Here is an 18657-nt window from a genome sequence, read left to right as displayed (position 1 = left end):
GATTTGGGAGGGAACAAGGGGTGACTGCTGACAGGTATGGTGTTTCTTTTTGGGGTGATGAAAATGTTCTAATACTGATTGTGGTGATGGTTGCACAACTCTAAATATACTAAAAACCCCTGAGTTGTACACTTTAAATGAGTGAGTTGTATGGTATATGAATTATATTTCAACAAAGCTGTTACCAAAAAAAATAAGGGGAGAAGAATACTTAGAAGATATATTAAACCTTTAATTCTATGAAAGTAAGCTTACTACTAATTTCTAGTTTCTACACACATACACATTATCTAAAATCATATAATTCTCAAAAAATTGACCACCAATAATTCATTAATTCATTTAAATACTTCTTTCTTACAATTTTGCAAAGTTTCTCACACATTTCCAGGAATTATGTAATGCTTACATAAGAAAAAATTGATTTTAAAGTTTTAAACAAAGTACTGTAAAATAATTCAAGGGTTTCATGTCACTTCCTTTCCAAAAAAGAACTTATTTAAACATTTTTAAAATTTGTTCTTATATGTATATTTTTGCTATGTGGAATTTAAAAAATAGGAAGTCCCAATAGGTATTTTTCACATTTCCATCATGAAAAAATTCTTAATAATAGTAAGTGTCTTCTAAACATTTATTGGAGAATAAATTTTCTGATAAAATAGTTACAAAAATATCTAGAGCTTTTTCAAATTGTGAGGACATGACAAAATCGAGCTCTCTAGGGGGAAAAAATCAATTCTAAACCATTTGGATCTATAGGACGGGTCATAGGAAGAATGAAGATTAATATAATAAAATCTTAGTTATTAAAATAAAAATAACCTAGTTTATTAATTCTCCTGATGATTGCCTCATGCCAGTCTTCTCTGCTTTCTGTTTATTTTCCCTTCAACCGAAAGAAGTTTGAGAAGAAAAATAAAAGATAACGTAAATATGTGCTATGTGCCTTTTGACTGTTTAAGTGCTTTTCAACTAACTAGAACATGCCATGTTTATGATCCTCTGTATACCTGCAAGTTCTAACACAGGGTAATAATATGAGGCAGGAAAATGCCACTATCTCTTCTAACAACACTTCCAAAGTGTGCATTAATTATTTTGAACTTTTTTGTATTACTTAGAACTCCCACGTGCTGCCAGGCATAACAACGCTACAGAGCAAATGAAACATATTCTAACATACATCAGATTTTCAAAACAAATTTTCAAATCCCTCAAAAAAACTAATAAAAAATTTTAATGCATATTAAGAACATACCTGATTTTGCTTGGTTTTCTTTTTATTTTAAACTGGGAGTAATCTTTATTTTTATTTTACTTATTCATTAAAACACTTACAGTATGTGCCAGACATAAGTATTTGCATCATTTTACAAATATTTAACTCATTTATTCCTCTTTAAAACATGAAGTAGGGACTGTGATTATCTCTAGTATACAGGTGAAGAAACTGAGACATGGAGAGGTCAAGTCCTGGCCCAAGGTCACACAGGCAGGTCATACGGAGTCAACAGTCTGGCTCAAGAGCACGTGCTCTTAAATACTACACTAGGTTGCCTCTGAGGTTGCTGACTTCACAGCATCACAAGACGCTGAAGCTGAACGTCATTAAGACGGTCTATTTCAGTCTGCTCACTCACAGCTTGGGACTGTGCAGTGACAGGGGCAGTGAGGGCCAATTATCACAAGTACCTGAGACAGCTGGAAATGGGTAGAACCCGCCTCCCACATCTACAACTTCATTAATAACCATATCACTTCACTTCTGCACAGGCTCCACTTCTGTAAAATGGAGATAACACCCTCTACCTCATCATCTTCATGAAGTTTAGATTATGATTACGCTGTTTACGATGAAATACAGTATATGAAGAATCTAGTACATAGCAGACATTTTTTTTAAATGTTCTTTTTCCTTCTTCTTGTGCCCTTTCCCTCTATGCATACTACAGCTAAGTACTATACTTTAAAAGCACTTCACATGGATAATTTTTTCATTATTCTACAAATGAAAAAAACAACACTCAGAGAGCTTCTCGAATCTGATACTAAAGCCCATGTTATTGACTGTGATATTAAATGGTATTTTCAATTTTTTTTTAACTCATTCTTGATATAAAATTTTTAAATAACTTATTTATGCAGGAGTCAACATGTTTTTCTCTAAAGTGTCAGATTTTAGGCTTTGCGGGCTGTACAGTCTCTGTCACAACTACTCAACTCTGCCACTGAGCATGAAAGATGGCATAGACAAGACATGAAAGAATAGGTGTGCTGTGATACTTACAAAAACAGGCAGCTGGTCAGATTTGGCCATGGGCCACAGTCTGCCAACCCTGTATTCATGGATCAAACTTAAGATTATACAAAAAGCCTTACTGTTTACGCAGAGACTGAAACACGAGGGTTGAAAAGTTACTATCATCCAAGCATTTAAATGCTCTTTCCAATTTGCATAAAGTTAACTTATTTTCATTTCCCAGTAATAAAGTATATGGGCTTTTATGTATTCAATTGCCCTAATTAACTGATCCAACTTTAGATCAATGAACCAGAAAACTGTCAAAATACCTTAATAGATAGCAGAGAATTATTCTGTTCACTTATTTAGAAAAGTATAATATCAGTTGAAAAATTTAACTAAATATGACCCCGGTAGTCAGAGATACTTATTCTTCATAAAATGAGAAGTTTATTCCTCATCAGTATCACTGATTTGTTCAAAACCGAGCTCATAATGACTAATAATGCAGCATCCTTCATTTGCAAGATTCACCATGTAACACAGTATATTCTAGAAATTTCAGGGTATTAACAAACCTGCACAAAAACAGATTCAACTTACTTATGACAAAGAAATCACAGAACTTCTAATGTTACTCCTCTTTAAAAAAAACAAAACAAAGCAAAAAACCATAAACAAAAAAACCTGAAGTGCTGCCGGCTTCCTCAAAATCAATATTTCCAAGGTGCAGGACACCAGCTACCACCCGGAACAGATCCAGCTTTTCTTCATCACCCAGACCAATCTTCTTCATGGCCGTGCACATTCTAATAAAGTCTCCATGGTCATCTAACAGAGGGTCTTTCAAGGAACCTGCCTTAAGATACTACAAAACAATAAGACATCAATAAACTGCTCTTTATATTACTTAAGTATACTAAACCAACTGCACAAGGTCTATTAATGCATTATATAACATGCAAAATAAAATGTATCAATGGAAAAACTTTAGTATTCTAACATATTCAAAAACTGAATGGGTAAAGTGCACAACAGGGTCTCTCTGTATTATTTCTCTCAACTGCATATGAATCTACAATTATCTCAATAAAAATTTCAATCGTGGCTTAGCGGTTAAGTGCACGTGCTCCGCTACTGGTGGCCCGGGTTCGGATCCCGGGCGCACACCAACGCACCACTTGTCCGGCCATGCTGAGGCCACGTCCCACATACACCAACTAGAAGGATGTGCAACTATGACATACAACTATCTACTGGGGCTTTGGGGAGAAAAAGGGGCAAAAAAGGAGGAGGACTGGCAATAGATGTTAGCTCAGGGCGGGTCTTCCTCAGCAAAAAGAGGAGGATTGGCATGGATGTTAGCTCAGGGCTGATCTTCCTCACAAAAAAAAAAAATTTCCATCAAAAATGGAATGAGATGTTTTCCAATTAAATTACAATTTTAACTCTAAAGCATTATAATACTAGGATATTAGATAAAAATATAAATTGAGTGAAAAAGGGGAATATCAGTGGTTGAAATGAATCGATAGATCAAAAAGAACTAAGGTAAAAAACTGTAATAAAAGTTTAAATATGTAATAAAAATTTAAATTTAAAGCATTATACTCTTTCATGTCAACTGCCATCAACTGCACCAACACTCAACAGCAGTAAACAGTGGACAGGCTAATAACAATTTTTGTGGCCTGAGAATTATTTTTTAAACCTTTCTATATAAATATATATGAGTAAAGTGTATTAGTAAGCATTATGCTTACTCTAAGAATTTATGCAATGACTGAAAACATTTCAGAAAAAATGAAGACAAAATTTGGTTTCTTTCCTAAAAGAATTTGCATCTCAAGTATTCATTTGTTAGAACCTAAAAAAAACTCAGAAAAAGGGATGAAGAAAGTCAGGCCTGCAGAAACTAGAAGGAGAAAAATAAAACTTACTGGACACATTAAGACTGGACTAGGAATTTTCCAGAACTTGAGAATTAATAAGTAAAATTAGACATTAGGTAACAGCATCAGAATTAGCTGGCCATTAAAGATACCTCTAGGAGATGTTTTTTCCCTCCCAGTTGCCAATTGCTTCCCAGCTAAAGTTGTAATTGTCTTTCCATAAAATTCTTTAAAATGTTTAATTATGCTTGTGTGAAATTTCTGGAAAATGTCTAGATAAAGAAATGTAATTTTATTCTTAAAAGAAGCAAAGGAAACAATCACATGCAGCCAAAGTTAACAGAAAACACATATGCAGAATTTTTAGTCTTGCAATTAAATGGTTATTTCATTTAATAACTGTTTCCAAATAAACTTTAATGAACATATTGCTATTATGGCAGACTAAAAATACTGCATTCTCTTAAAAATTGCACACAGCTTAAAGACACTCAAATGGAACTAGGCAAAGGATTCTAATTAGTCAAAATGATCACCTCATCCTCCTGATAAAGAAGACATAAAAAGTAAATATATTAATCCATTGCTCACTTATATATTTTTATATATACACTCAATAACATGAATAAGATTCCTGACAAAGTATGCTTACTCTAGAATACGAAAGAGGATATTTTTTTCTTAGAAGAGAACAAAGAGCACATGTTACTCTTTGGAAAGTAAAATCCAATTTTCTTTCCTTTCTACTCAGTTTTTTCCATGCCAAAAGATCAAATTTTTATATATATATATATTTTTTTTTCTTTTTTTTTTTCCTTTAAGAAAAATAGCTGCTATGTCCCACTAGGAAATGTCTCCATTACCTTAGTGGAAAAACACAATTTCTGTATTTTGATGATGCCTTATAAAAATATAGGCTATTATGACAAAAGAAGATACCACAATAAATACTAATGTCAGTTCTTAAAGTTCCAACCATGGTTGTAACATTAACTAAAGTTTATGATTTATAATTCAGACATCTGTGTCTATGATAATAAATAACATGTCAACTTAAACAAAACTTAATTGCAGACTCATCTGCTTAGAATTTGAAATAATGGGAATTTTTATTTGCTTTCTGTTCTTTTCTATGAATATATTAAAGATATAATGCATCTCACTCATTTTGAAAGGAGTCAAAAATATTTGACTCACAAATACAGGAGCATTAAGACTGAGTATAATAAAAACTTGTTCAATTAAATACTCAATACAAATCTTTTAATAAAATTAATAAAGACAATATGAACTAGTACCTATAATCTTGACTTACTATTTCATAATTTAAGCTCCTTGAGCAGATATAACTTAATACCACTTATTACTTAAACAATGCATATTAAAATTTATAAGGGATTTTTAGATTAAGGATTTAATGTTTTTAAAATAATACTTACTGGTATAATTATATATAATTACTCTTAGAAATATAATAATTTAGGGGCCGGCCCCAGGGCTTAGCGGTTAAGTGCGCACTCCGCTACTGGCGGCCAGGGTTCGGATCCCAGGTACGCACCAACACACCACTTCTCCGGCCATGCTGAGGCCGCGTCCCATATACAGCAACTAGAAGGATGTGCAGCTATGACACAACTATCTACTGGGGCTTCGGGGGTGAAAAATAAAAAGGAGGAGGATTGGCAATAGATGTTAGCTCAGGGCTGATCTTCCTCACAAATAAAAGAAAAAGAAATATAATAATTTAGTAAGACCTATATATAAAACTTCTTGTAATACATTACAGAAATACGATGTTTTAAAGAGAAATACAATAATATACAAGCATTAGTTCACAAGAATGCTTACTGATTTACTGTCTACTGTCTACTTCAATGCTTATTTCAGCCTTGAAGTAGACAATAAATTATAAAGAATATATTTCATACTTAATCTCAAGTGGATAATATGAGAGTGAGTTTCTAAAATGTTAGCAAAGGATAATTTTCACGCAGTTTAATACCCTCATGCTGGGAAAAAGAACAAGAGGAGAGCAGCAGGTTGAGGCCTACCCAAGAGGAACAACAGAGGCATGAAGCATTGCACTGTGAGAGAGAGACGGATGAGGATTTAGTTTTTAAAGTATAAGCCTAAAAGTAAGAAATCTTATTTGAGCTCCAAAATAAAAAATATCTTTCAGCATGATTTTTTCGTATTAAAGATTTTAATTTAAAAAAATAGTCTACTATACCTCAGGACTTTTTCGGTTCTGTAAAATCTGTTTGTCAGTTTCTTTGTTAGCAAAGTATCTAGTGCAGCCTCGGTTTAAATACTATGACAAAGAAATTTAAAATAAAATTAACAAATATGATTCATAGGAAAATAATACAGAAGACAACACAACTTATCAAATACTGTGAGTCATAAAGAATTTCTAAACATAACCAGAGTATCATTTAATCTCTCAATTAAAATCGATCCTTCTCGGGCCGGCCCCGTGGCTTAGCGGTTAAGTGCGCACACTCCGCTGCTGGCGGCCCGGGTTCGGAACCCAGGCGCGCACCGACTCACCGCTTCTCTGGCCATGCTGAGGCCGTGTCCCACATACAGCAACTAGAAGGATGTGCAACTATGACATACAACTATCTACTGGGGCTTTGGGGGAAAAATAAACAAAATTTAAAAAAAAAAAAGAATTTCTAAACATAACCAGAGTATCATTTAATCTCTCAATTAAAATCGATCCTTCTCAGGCCGGCCCCGTGGCTTAGCGGTTAAGTGCATGTGCTCCGCTACTGGTGGCCCAGGGTCGGATCCTGGGCGTGCACCAATGCACCGCTTGTCCGGCCATGCTGAGGCTGTGTCCCACATACAGCAACTAGAAGGATGTGCAACTATGACATACAACTATCTACTAGGGCTTTGGGGAAAAAAAGGAAGAGGATTGGCAATAGATATTAGCTCAGAGTCAGTCTTCCTCAGCAAAAAAAAAAAAATCGATCCTTCTATAAAATTACAAACATGTCACTCTTACTAATCATCAGACTAGTAATACTATCTAGGGATACTGAAAATCCTAATTCCTGAAAGCAGATTAAATTAACTGATTAATATAAAAATCAATATTATAAAGCTTTCCTATTTTTTAAGGGCAGCAATTTTAAATCTTCTCAGTGTTAAATATCTTATTAAAAATATAGTTCATAAGATAAGTACTACAGATAATAATGAAAATCATCTCCCTACAAAATACGTAAAGAGTCTCAAATAAGGACCCACACATTGTGGTTTAATATGTTAAGTAATATTTTAAATTCTGAATAATTAACAAATATTATCCTTGAGTTTCTTAATTTCTGATTTTTAGAGTCAGTTCTTCAAAACCTCCGTTTCATATTTACTGAAAGTTAACACCGCTTATACATAAATTATAATACTTGCTTTACGAGGCCTTCATAGGTATTCAAGTAACAATTTCAGCTTTTGTCTCAATGCTTTACTTTGCTGCCCAGAAGCCTTTTAAAGACTAAGTGCTTTCCAAACAGAACACAGAAGCAGTTGAGAAGCAAATAATATACTGGTTTCAAAGAGAATCAGTTACCCACATTTAAGGGGGAAAGGGGTCAGGAAGGAAGAACACAGGGAACAGGATGGGAAAATTTTTAAAACATCTCATCTTCTATTAAATCAAGTCACTATGATTCCACTGTATCATGGCATGAATTCCAAGATTAAATACACCACACCATATAGATTTCAAGAAAATATTTATAGTAAACTCTGAATGATTTGGGCATAAATTAATATTTTAGATGATCAATGCATCTGTCTTTCCCCCTCCATTAGTTAAAACCAAAAAATGACATGCAGTGAGTTTTTCTTTCTACCCTAGAATCTTTGGGGAAAAAAAATAAAACAGAAGGGAGGAGGATAATACTGGTAAGCATTTTCAACTGACTATTTAAAAAAAGAGTTCTTTTATTTAGTAAGACACTAGTAGCTTAAACATATAGAACCAAAACAAATGTTTTCTTTGCTAGCAAGAGGCTTACCCTCCCACTCCAACTGTTTCATTAAACACTTGACGTTTGGACAGATGGATTTAACAGTAAAATCTTGGAAAAATACTTGTTTCTTCCAACTTTTCTAATAGAAAGCTATAACTATTCTTGCCATCCATTCTCATTCTATCCAAGCTTTATGTATATTCAAGGATTTTTGCATGACTATAACGAATGCTTTCATAAAACGTGTAAAAATATTTGAAAATTTGAATAATGCAAGATCTTAAACCTCTATCTTCTAAAATTCATGCGTAGTTAATATAAATGTTTTCGAACAGGTGCATCTCTACTATTCTTTACATACTAAATTTTTGGAAGTGTTCACCCTACTGTAGGGTTCTCGCTTGTCTTTACAACCTTATCCATGAGTTATAACTGGAGGCCTACACCAAATCACAGAAAAACCCGATGAAATTACAAACACACTTTCAAATCACTTACAGGCAGACTCGTGTGGGGGAAGGGATATAGCAGTGTGTGTATGCATGTGTGAGAGGAAGATCCAAGACGGCAGATGTATCTGGGTGAAAGGTAATGCTGTTCCCCTCCTCTCCTCCTACCACCAAAAGGACTCTCTTGTAAGAGAAGAAATCATGCCTCCCAGTTCACACTGTAGAAGCAGGAAACTCTACAACCTACTAAAGAGTTTCAGTAGCTGCCCTCTTAGGATGCCTGCCACTGTGCCAGAAAAGGATATACATTCTGAGACACATAAAACCATGCTCCCAAACCTCCAAGCAGAAAGAAATGCTCGATTAAGACAAGAATAGTCACATCACTTATTAACTCAGTGTTGACAAAGCCACATTACCATTGTTAAATTTCATACGATGCATAGTAATTTACATTCCTTTTTGAAAAATCATTGTACAGAAATGTCTCTTCTACTTTCATGAAGATAATGTGGGCAACTAACTTCAAATTCCAATTAATTTGGTGAGTTCTAGAGAAGGCTGGACATTTTAGAAGTATATAAATAGATACAGTTATGAAGCATTTTAAAACAAAGTTTTAAAATTTCCAAATATACATTAAAAGAAACTGCTTGAAGTAATAAGAGAAGCTGGGCTGCAAAAACTAAATAACACATACACACACACATACAGAGAACAATAATTAAATAGAATATGTATGTCATGATTCCCAAAGAAGGACTCCTGCCCAAAGAGGACTATTAGAATCACCTGCAGAGGGCCGGCCCGGTGGCTCAGCGGTTAAGTGCGCGCGCTCCGCTACTGGCGGCCCGGGCTCGGATCCCGGGCGCACACCGACGCACCGCTTCTCCGGCCATGCTGAGGCCGCGTCCCACATACAGCAACTAGAAGGATGTGCAGCTATGACATACAACTATCTACTGGGGCTTTGGGGAAGAAAAAAAAAAAAAGGAGGAGGATTGGCAATAGATGTTAGCTCAAAGCCGGTCTTCCTCAGCAAAAAAAGAGGAGGATTAGCACGGATATTAGCTCAGGGCTGATCCCCCTCACAAAAAAAAAAAAGGATCACCTGCAGAACTTCAAACAAACTACATTCCTTACCCCCATCTCATAATTCCCATACATCCCACACAGGGACACTATTTTCTAGCTGAGAATCTGTAAATTATGCTAACCTTCCCCAGTCACCACTTCTTGAAACTCCACTGGCTTGTGATTCATGCGCTCCTGATGTTCCTTGTACTTCTCTCACAACTTCACTGGTGCTTTCTCTCTTGTGCAACTCTTCATCTGCTCATCCCTTCTCCTCCAGAGGCTGGACCCTGGCACATGCTTCTCTATATTATGCAATCTCCCTGGACAATCTCATCTACTCATTGTTATAGTTTTAACCACCACCAGAATACTGACATCTCCCAAACCTGTCACTCTAGCACTGATCTTCAGCTTAGTGTACCTGTCTTCCACTTAGATGTTCCATAGGCTCCAAAACTGAACTCATTCTATACGCCATAAACTTTCCATCTGGCCCCAATAATGGTATTTACATATCCACCCAGGTACCCTAGTCATGTTTTGGAAAATTATTCCAGACTCCTCCTTCTCTTTCCAAGTCCTATCAATTTTACCTCCTAATGTTTCACATATCCCCTTCTCTCTAACACTGCCATTGCTAAACCAAATTCAGGCACTGAGTAACTCTTACTTCAGTTGCCAACTAATCTACCCATGGTTTCAATTTCTATCCATCCCCTCTTCTAACCCCTTAAAGCCATCCTCCGTATTGAAGTCAGAGGTAAGTATAGACCTGATATCTAACTTTCTACTTAAAGCCTTTCAATAGCCCCTTATCAACTATGGAAGTAAGACCAAACTCTCTAGCCTCACCTCCACCCCTTCCTGCCTTACCCTTTAAGCTGTTTCTTGTCTTTGTTTCTTCATCTTTTTGCATCTACCAGGAATATCCTTTGCATTTTTCTTCCTCTAGCTAACTCTTGAAAATCACTCAGGTTTCTACTCAAGCATCAACTTTTCCAGTAAGCCTTTCCAAAATCCCCAGGCTGCCACAGCATCCTTTGCATATCTCTCTCTTATCATTCAACATACCAGTCAGACTGTGTATGTGCTTCCCATCAGATTCTAAGGCGCTCAAGAGCAGGACCTGTGTCTCATCTATCTTTTTAAACCTGGCACAATGCCCAGCACCCAATGGACAAGCAATAAATATTGGTTGTTGAACTGAATTAAGGAAGACAATCATGGGTCCTTTATTAATTCAGTGGTCAAAATTTTTTTTTACAAATAAGTGAAAGGTAACTTTAAAGTTGGCAGTATAGAACCATTATCAATTTCTTACTAAGTTTAAATTGATACGGGGTTTAACATCTACCTTTGTACCTATCCCATTATGTACTCCGTCATATAGTATTATTTTATAAACTCAGCAATAAACCTGAATAGAGATCTACTTAGTACAGAAGTCCTTCTATCACATTACACTGAGTTCAACGTAAGCTACATTCAGCTTAATACCAAAATCCACCGAAGTAAGTTTTAGAATTGAAGGCAATTTAATTTGCAAAAATCACATGAAATTTCTTTTCATCCAACCTACCCGAAAATTATCTGGGGAGCTCAAATGAAGTTTTCCCCTAATATCTTCAGAAGCACCAGCACACAACCTATAAAAGATATGATAATTCCTTTCCTCTTTGCCTTGAACACAGATCCTAGATTTCTCTAGAAGATAATGTGAAACAAATCCTCCAACAACTGAACTCTAAAAAACAAAACAGAGAGAAAAAAAATTTTTTTTTTTTTTTTTTTTGCAATTAACGTATAATTTACCAGTATGTTACATTATTTATCTTTTCTAATAAACATCTGTCTATCAAAGAGGTTGTAATATTTATCAAATAAAGGGAAAAAAACAGATAACTAATTGTAAGCTAGAATATACACAGAGGTTACAGTGAACATATATATTCTCCCAAATATCTAAAGTGACACAGAGAAATTTAAATGGATTTACCATGAGTTCAAGTACAGCACCAATTCTATCAAGACTCCTGTGTTTTTCAGAAACACTCCCCAACCATATCATCCCAAAACTCACTCTCATTTACCTTCTCATTGAAATGTATTTCTACAAATTTTCCAAATCGACTGCTATTATTGTTGCGAACAGTCTTTGCATTTCCAAAGGCTTCTAAGAGTGGGTTAGCTATTGAAAAAGAAATGAAAATATTCCATCAAAAAATTAGCATGAAGGAAAATCACAAAATAGTATGCATAGTATGTTTCCATTTATTAATAAATACACATGCTAGAAAAAATCTTCAAAAATATAACAGGAAGAAATTCACATATAATGTCAAATCCCACAAATATTTATTGACTACCACTATGTTCAGGCCCTATTAAAATGCAGGAGATGGAAAAATTACTCAAAATATATAAAAAGAAAATGTAAATGTTATGGGACAGGCTAAATTTTAAAAAGCCACTAGGTTATAAAATTGATAACTCAAGTTTAAAAATTACTCCCTAAGAAATTTAAGGTTTTCACAAGTACGTCAGCCCTAGAAGAATAGTGATTATAATACATAAAACAGCAAATCTCTTGTGACAAAATACAGGCAAGAAAGTTATTAGTTGACTTACGTTTCTAAAATATTTTATATAGTAACATAACCTCCAGATTTAACATTTTCACATGCGCATTCAACAACATCTAACAAATTAAGAGCTTATAGAAGTACCTAAGAAAGGTTCTCAGAATAAGAGTTTTTAAAATCCCAATGAACAAATGTAAAATTTTCATTGTTGTTATTTTATAACCACACACACACACACACACACACACACACACATCACATGACTGGAAAGGGGTTACTAGGGTCTATTCTTGTACTCGCTAGAGTCTCAACTATAAACAGCAGATTAGTGTCATTCTTACTCACATCTTCTCCATCAACACCCTTATAAATTGCTTCACAATGTTTACTGCTAGAATATTTCTTATGAAGTCTTTTAAAGTCCATTTCTCTTATTCTATCCACAGAAGAAAACGTAACTAGTCCCCAAACCCTTTAAAGATCACTCCCCAGTAGTTTCACTTTCCAAAATAAGAAAGTTTTAAAACTAAAAGAAATGTCAGCATTTATATGTCGTCTTCAGATGGGCAAGAAAACTGAGGCCGTGATACAGGAAAAGGACCCAATTCTCATCTTCAAGTTGTGCACTGATTGTAAATGCAAAGATTCTCTTTGGAAGGATCCACAAGAACCTAGCTGTAGTTGCCTCTAAGCAGGGACATTTGGGGCTTGGGGCAAGGTGGCAGAGAGACTTATTTTTTAGTGTAAATTTACGCTTTTGTATTTGGGGGGGGAACAATTTTTATGTTGTGCATGTATTACTTTAAAAATAAAAACACTATTCTTGAAATAAGAATAAGTACTAACAAAAAAAAAAAAAAAGAAAGAAAGAAAGAAAACTGAGGCCCAACAAGTTCAACTGACCTGTGGATCACTGATGATCTATTAGTTTTTGCTGAAGAATTCAATATATTAAATAAAATATCACAAAATAGAATAAGAGCCTCTGTATCAGAAAATTATATAAATGCTATTAACGATAAACTCATTCCAAAACCAACAACCAATCTTCGATCATGGATGGCATCAAAAGATTTCTACATTCTGCCCGTTAACATCTACTGTTCTCCAGTAAGGGGATCGAGAAAGATCTGGATAATACTTTCCAACTTTCCTCGACTATAACATACTATATATGCATAGCACATTCTTATGGAAGAAACTGGGCTTATATCCAGTTCTCAAGTGAGTGTGCACCTCAAGTAAACAAATTAGAATACTAATCAGTCTTTTATTGAATTAACTATCTATTCATTCAATTTTATAGAGTGATTCCCTCACTAAAGTAAGGTACTGTACTGTGAATAAAGCATTACTTATGAGATCTTTACACCTGAGTGTGTCATAATATCACAGTGAGAACTGTAAGTAAAATTAGAAAATTTTACCTCAAGAAACATAAAAAACTTTATTGATGCACAACTTTAAAAATGTTTATTAGAGCTGTATTTAGATTCATCTACATGCACATTTTACGTAATTGTGAAAAAAGTACCTAACATTTGCTAGCTACGATCTAGCAAAATGCATAAACATAGAAGGCCCCTAATAAATTTTTGTTCAATTTCTTTAAAATGTCAAGAGTGTTAAAATACGTACTTAATATAGCATACAGTTAAGATGCCTAGGTTTACATGCCACTTCCACAACTGATGGAACCGATACACTCTTCGGCAAGTTATTTAAACTCTTTTTATCTCAGTATCTGTAATATAGTACCTACCTCATTTAGGCGGATTTAGTGAGGATTTAAATTAGTAACAGATTTTAAGCAAATCAGACAAAGCAAAATACACCCCACATATGTTGATATTACCATTATTATTAAAACACTTACTGAGTGCCTAGTAGGGGAAAGTGAGGAAGGGGGATAGAGAAAGAGTGTCCAGAGAGGCCTAAAATACCTCAAAGAACTACAAGGAGACCAACACGACTAACGCATAAGGAGACAGAGGAAACATGACTCAAGATCAGACCCGAGCAGGCAGAGGCCAGACCACACAGAGCACTGGAGGTGATGTTACATTACAGATCTGAGGCTTTATCTGAGAGCAATATGAGACTGTTAAAGGGTTTAAAGCAAAAGAGATCGTTCCAACTCCCACATAGAGAATGGATTAAAGGGAAGTAAGCATATAAGTGGGAAGAACAGAGAGGAATCTATGGTGCAGGCGGATGGTGCAGATTTAACATGATGGTAGCCTTGACCAATCGTCTCCAAACCGGGTACAAGATGACTATCTAAGGGTATGCAAGCATTGACAGCTTAAGGAAATCAACTTATGGACTCTGGCTTTCCAAGTGTACTCTCTCGTTTGTGATTTCCCCAAAAAAGCACCTCAATTCCAATAATACCCTCCCTCCCTCCTTTACAAAAAACAAGGTCAACAAAACAAACAGGAGGCCAGAGAGCTTCCTATATTTCTGTCATTCATCCAACAGATATTTATGGAGCATATGCTATTTATCAGGCACTATTCCAGGGGTTTGGAACATATAAAAATCTCTGCCCTCTTAGCACTTACATGGGGTAGGGGGAAGACAACAGACATTAAGTAAGTGAGAAGACGGTAGCCAAGCAAAGATTTGTAGGAGATGGGAAGAGTCTTTGAGAATTCTGGAAGAGTTGTCCAGACCACTGAGAGAATTCTTGCAAATTAATTTCAATACATACTTAACAATATACAAAATAAGAATTTTAAAAATTAACAATACCTTCAACAATTCTATCATCAATATCTTGACCTGTTCCATAGGATTCAGTCAGATACCTGTTTAAAATATTGGAAAAAAAATATTTAGATGACAATACTACATATATTGATAATTTTAATATTATTTAATACATGTAAAACTTAAACCTGGATCATCATTATAACTGTTTATTAAAAAATTACAAATTTATGTTTAAATGTAACTATTCTGTTGTAGCTTTTTAAACATTTAAAATTCTATTTAGATTGCCTTTAACATCTAAATCAGTATTATTTTTTGTGTGTGTGTGAGAAGGATCAGCCCTTAGCTAACATCCGATGCCAATCCTCTTCTTTTTGCCGAGGAAAATTGGCCCTGGGCTAACATCTGTGCCGATCTTCCTCTACTTTATATGGGACACCGCCACAGCATGGCTTGACAAGCAGTGCATCAGTCCTCGCCCAGGATCCAAACCTGCGAACCCGGGGCCGCTGAAGCGGAGCACACAATCTTAACCGTTACGCCACTGGGCCGGCCCCTAAATCAGCATTATTTTTTAAAATTGTTTTCAGGAATAATCTGACTGTAACCAATTATTTGGTTTTAAATATGCCACACATTTCACACAGGAATATTCATATTCTACATGAGATTCCAAAGTCTTCTGCAATACCTATTAATTCAATCTTTATGGCTAAAGAAAATAAGGTAATCTGCCAATGAACAACTAGGAAGTTCCCGCTCTTCAAGTTGCTACGGTGAAAGATACAACATGATGCAACAACTATTTGCCTAGCACATTTCAAAACAAAGAGTTATCTTTAATTTATAAGTTTACAGTTTCTTTATTATTTGTTCATTTTCAAAGGTGTATATTAACCATAGACTCATCATATGACTATTACATACAGGAGAGAAAGAATAAGAAATTGAACCACTTAGAATTCCAAGAGTATTGGGAAGTACTCATTTAAGCAGAATTGCATATATATATATAATAGCCAATAACAAACTCCTAAATTGGTTTTATACAAATAACTCTAAATAGCATATACATTTGCATAACAAGAGCAAAATTTCAAAATGGGACCCACCACGCAGCAACCAACTAAGAACGACAATACAGTGGGAACAATACTGGTGAGAATTCAGAATGTGTTGGTCCTAGCAGTAGCTACACGACTAGATTTAACATCACTGGCTATGTAAATTGAAAGAACTAACTACAATGAGTACTACGGTTGCTTCCATATTTAAACGCTCCTTCCATATTCTAAACAAAGTGTACAGTTTAATCTGATGGCAGCAAAGGGGATACATTAGGAGGAAGGCTGTGGAGAGGCAGAAATAAAGCCAACTGTCATAAGCTTAAGATAAAAAATGGCTTTAATAGCAGGAATTTTGAGACCAGAATGTAAAGGCTAGATTTTGGAGGAACACTCCTAGATATCCCTTTGCCTAATCAGCACTGGTCTCCTCCAGGATCCTCATGAGAATAACGTGTCAGAGCTGGCTTCCAACAATCTACAGCTTAGCTTCCACAGAAGGCTCTGTTTTTTAAAAGGGATAGAGTTCACAATTTCAAACTAGGTCATAAAGCATGCAAAAGTATTCTAAGTCCACGTATTCAAATCTCAAAGAGATATTTGCATCTCTTCGTTCACAGCAGCACTATTCACAATAGCCTAGAGGTGGAAGCAACCCACCTCTTTGGGCAAGTGCCCAATGACAAATGAATAGGTAAACAAAATATGGTGAACAGATACAACGGAATATTATTCATCCTTAGAAAGGAAGGCTAACACAAGCTACAACACAGAAGAAACTTGAGGACATTATACTAAGTGAAATAAGTCAGTAACAGGAAGACAAATACTGTATGATTCACTTATATGAAATATTTAGTCGTCAAAACCATAGAAGCAGAAAGCAGAATGGGGGTTACCAGGGGCTGGGGTAGGGGAGTTGTTTAATGAGTGTGGAGTTTCAGTTTTACAAAATGAAAAGTTCTGCAGATTGGTTGAACAACAATGTGAATATACTTAACGTTACTGAAAAGTACACTTAGAAATGGTTAAGATGGCTAATTTTATGTTATACATTTTTTACTACCAAAAAAAAAAAAAAAACAACCTGTTCAAAACAGTCCGGGTTAGCTAAATACTCCTCACCTTAGAACAAATTTTGTATTTTCCGTTTTGCCAGCTCCTGACTCTCCAGATACAATGATAGACTGACTCATCTTGAGCACCTTCATGTCTCGAAAAGCCTTATCAGCTAGGGTCAAAATAACACATTGACAATGAACAATGTATTAAATACAAATTCATTAAATGTCCAAAGTTCATTTACTACCAAAGAGCACTTGCTCCTAAAGAAATTATAAATGTTTGTTAATAGTTAGCAAACTTTAAAAATAAAATCATTCAAAAGTGTTCAAAACATCTCTAAAAGTATTTACTTTAAATGTTCTATAATCCTGACAGCTAAGTAATATGAAATCCAAATAAACAATTCTTATGTTTGTACTGGAATGTCTCCGTGTTATGAGCTGTGGCTCAGCTCTTCCTAATAACACCAGAGCAGATCTGCAGAGGTACAAAAAATGCTCACTATGTATAACTAATGAAGTCCCCAAAGAAAAGCAATAAGTAATGAGCTACCAATTAAGAAATCTGGCAACCAAAAATTCTGCTGGAAAAAAAAAATACATAACTGCAAAATAAATCTGTGTATTTTTTCCTGCAGTACTACTATTAAATTTAAACATCTTGTAGAATTTATCAGCATTTCAAAGATAGAATCAACTGCTTTAAATTTTTTAGATTTGTGATTGTTTACATATATGATTTTTAACTATCTTCATTATACTCCAACAATTTAGGCTACAAAGTGTCTTAAACTTTAAGACTACACAGACAAGCTGAACACAATTTAATGCTGTTAAAGAGGTGTCGAATTAAAACAATTTTAATTCAAAATTAGGTTCTGACCAATTTGGCCCTATACGACAAAAATATTTCTCACCTCAGACATGTACCACCATACCAATGGAAAAGGCTTTACAAACGGCTTTTACTCTAAGAACCAAATGCAAACCACATGTAATAGTACACCCATCCACTTGACCAATTTATCAGCAACCTGTTCCACCTACTTTTGTGGAACCATTGTAAACACTTTTTTGGCGGTAAACAACGAAAAATAAAAGCCAATTTACATAAACAAATATTAATTTATTTAAAGGTAACTTCTCCCTAGTGGAGAGCTTGCTCACATTCAGGTTCTAAGCATTCTGCAACATTTTGCCAGCTGATAGAAAATACACCAAGGCCCATCAGAGCATCTTAAACCAAAAGTCAGGGGCCAGCCTGGTGGCATAGTAGTTAAGTTCACGCATTCCACTTCGGCGGCCCAGGGTTCATCGGTTCAGGTCCTAGGCACAGACCTACTCATTGCTCATCAAGCCATGTGGGTGGCGTCCCACATAGAAAAGCTACAACTCTACAACTATGACACACAACTATGTACTGGGGCTTTGAGGAGAAGAAAGAAAAAGAGGCAGATTGGCAACAGATGTTAGCATAGGGCCAATCTTCCTCAAAAAAAAAAAAAAAACCCAAAAGTCAGTCTGCTGTTGCATTGGACTTGGCTGACATATTTACTCTGCCTAGTAGTACACAGTATACAAGT

The 18657-nt window shown here is 35.1% G+C and overlaps 1 protein-coding gene across 4 annotated transcripts in view; it reads right to left on the bottom strand.

The window, feature by feature from the left end:
* The window catches only part of MYO6 (myosin VI), a 157643-nt gene that overhangs the window by 63159 nt on the left and 75827 nt on the right, over positions 1-18657 (bottom strand). For all 4 annotated transcript variants that reach the window (XM_087443791.1, XM_087443792.1, XM_087443793.1 and 1 more), the window contains exons 6-11: positions 17136-17241; positions 14986-15041; positions 11740-11837; positions 11229-11393; positions 6368-6448; positions 2933-3113 (exon numbers count right to left, since the gene is read on the bottom strand). In XM_087443791.1, the coding sequence (XP_087299917.1) occupies positions 2933-3113; positions 6368-6448; positions 11229-11393; positions 11740-11837; positions 14986-15041; positions 17136-17241 (687 nt within the window). The remainder of the gene's footprint in view (positions 1-2932; positions 3114-6367; positions 6449-11228; positions 11394-11739; positions 11838-14985; positions 15042-17135; positions 17242-18657) is intronic.

The sequence above is a fragment of the Ceratotherium simum genome, chromosome 19, assembly GCF_057802395.1.
Source record: "Ceratotherium simum simum isolate JZ-2026a chromosome 19, ASM5780239v1, whole genome shotgun sequence".
NCBI lineage: Eukaryota > Metazoa > Chordata > Mammalia > Perissodactyla > Rhinocerotidae > Ceratotherium > Ceratotherium simum.
The sequence above is the reverse complement of the archived record's forward strand: the minus strand, read 5'-3'. Positions and strand labels throughout refer to the sequence as shown.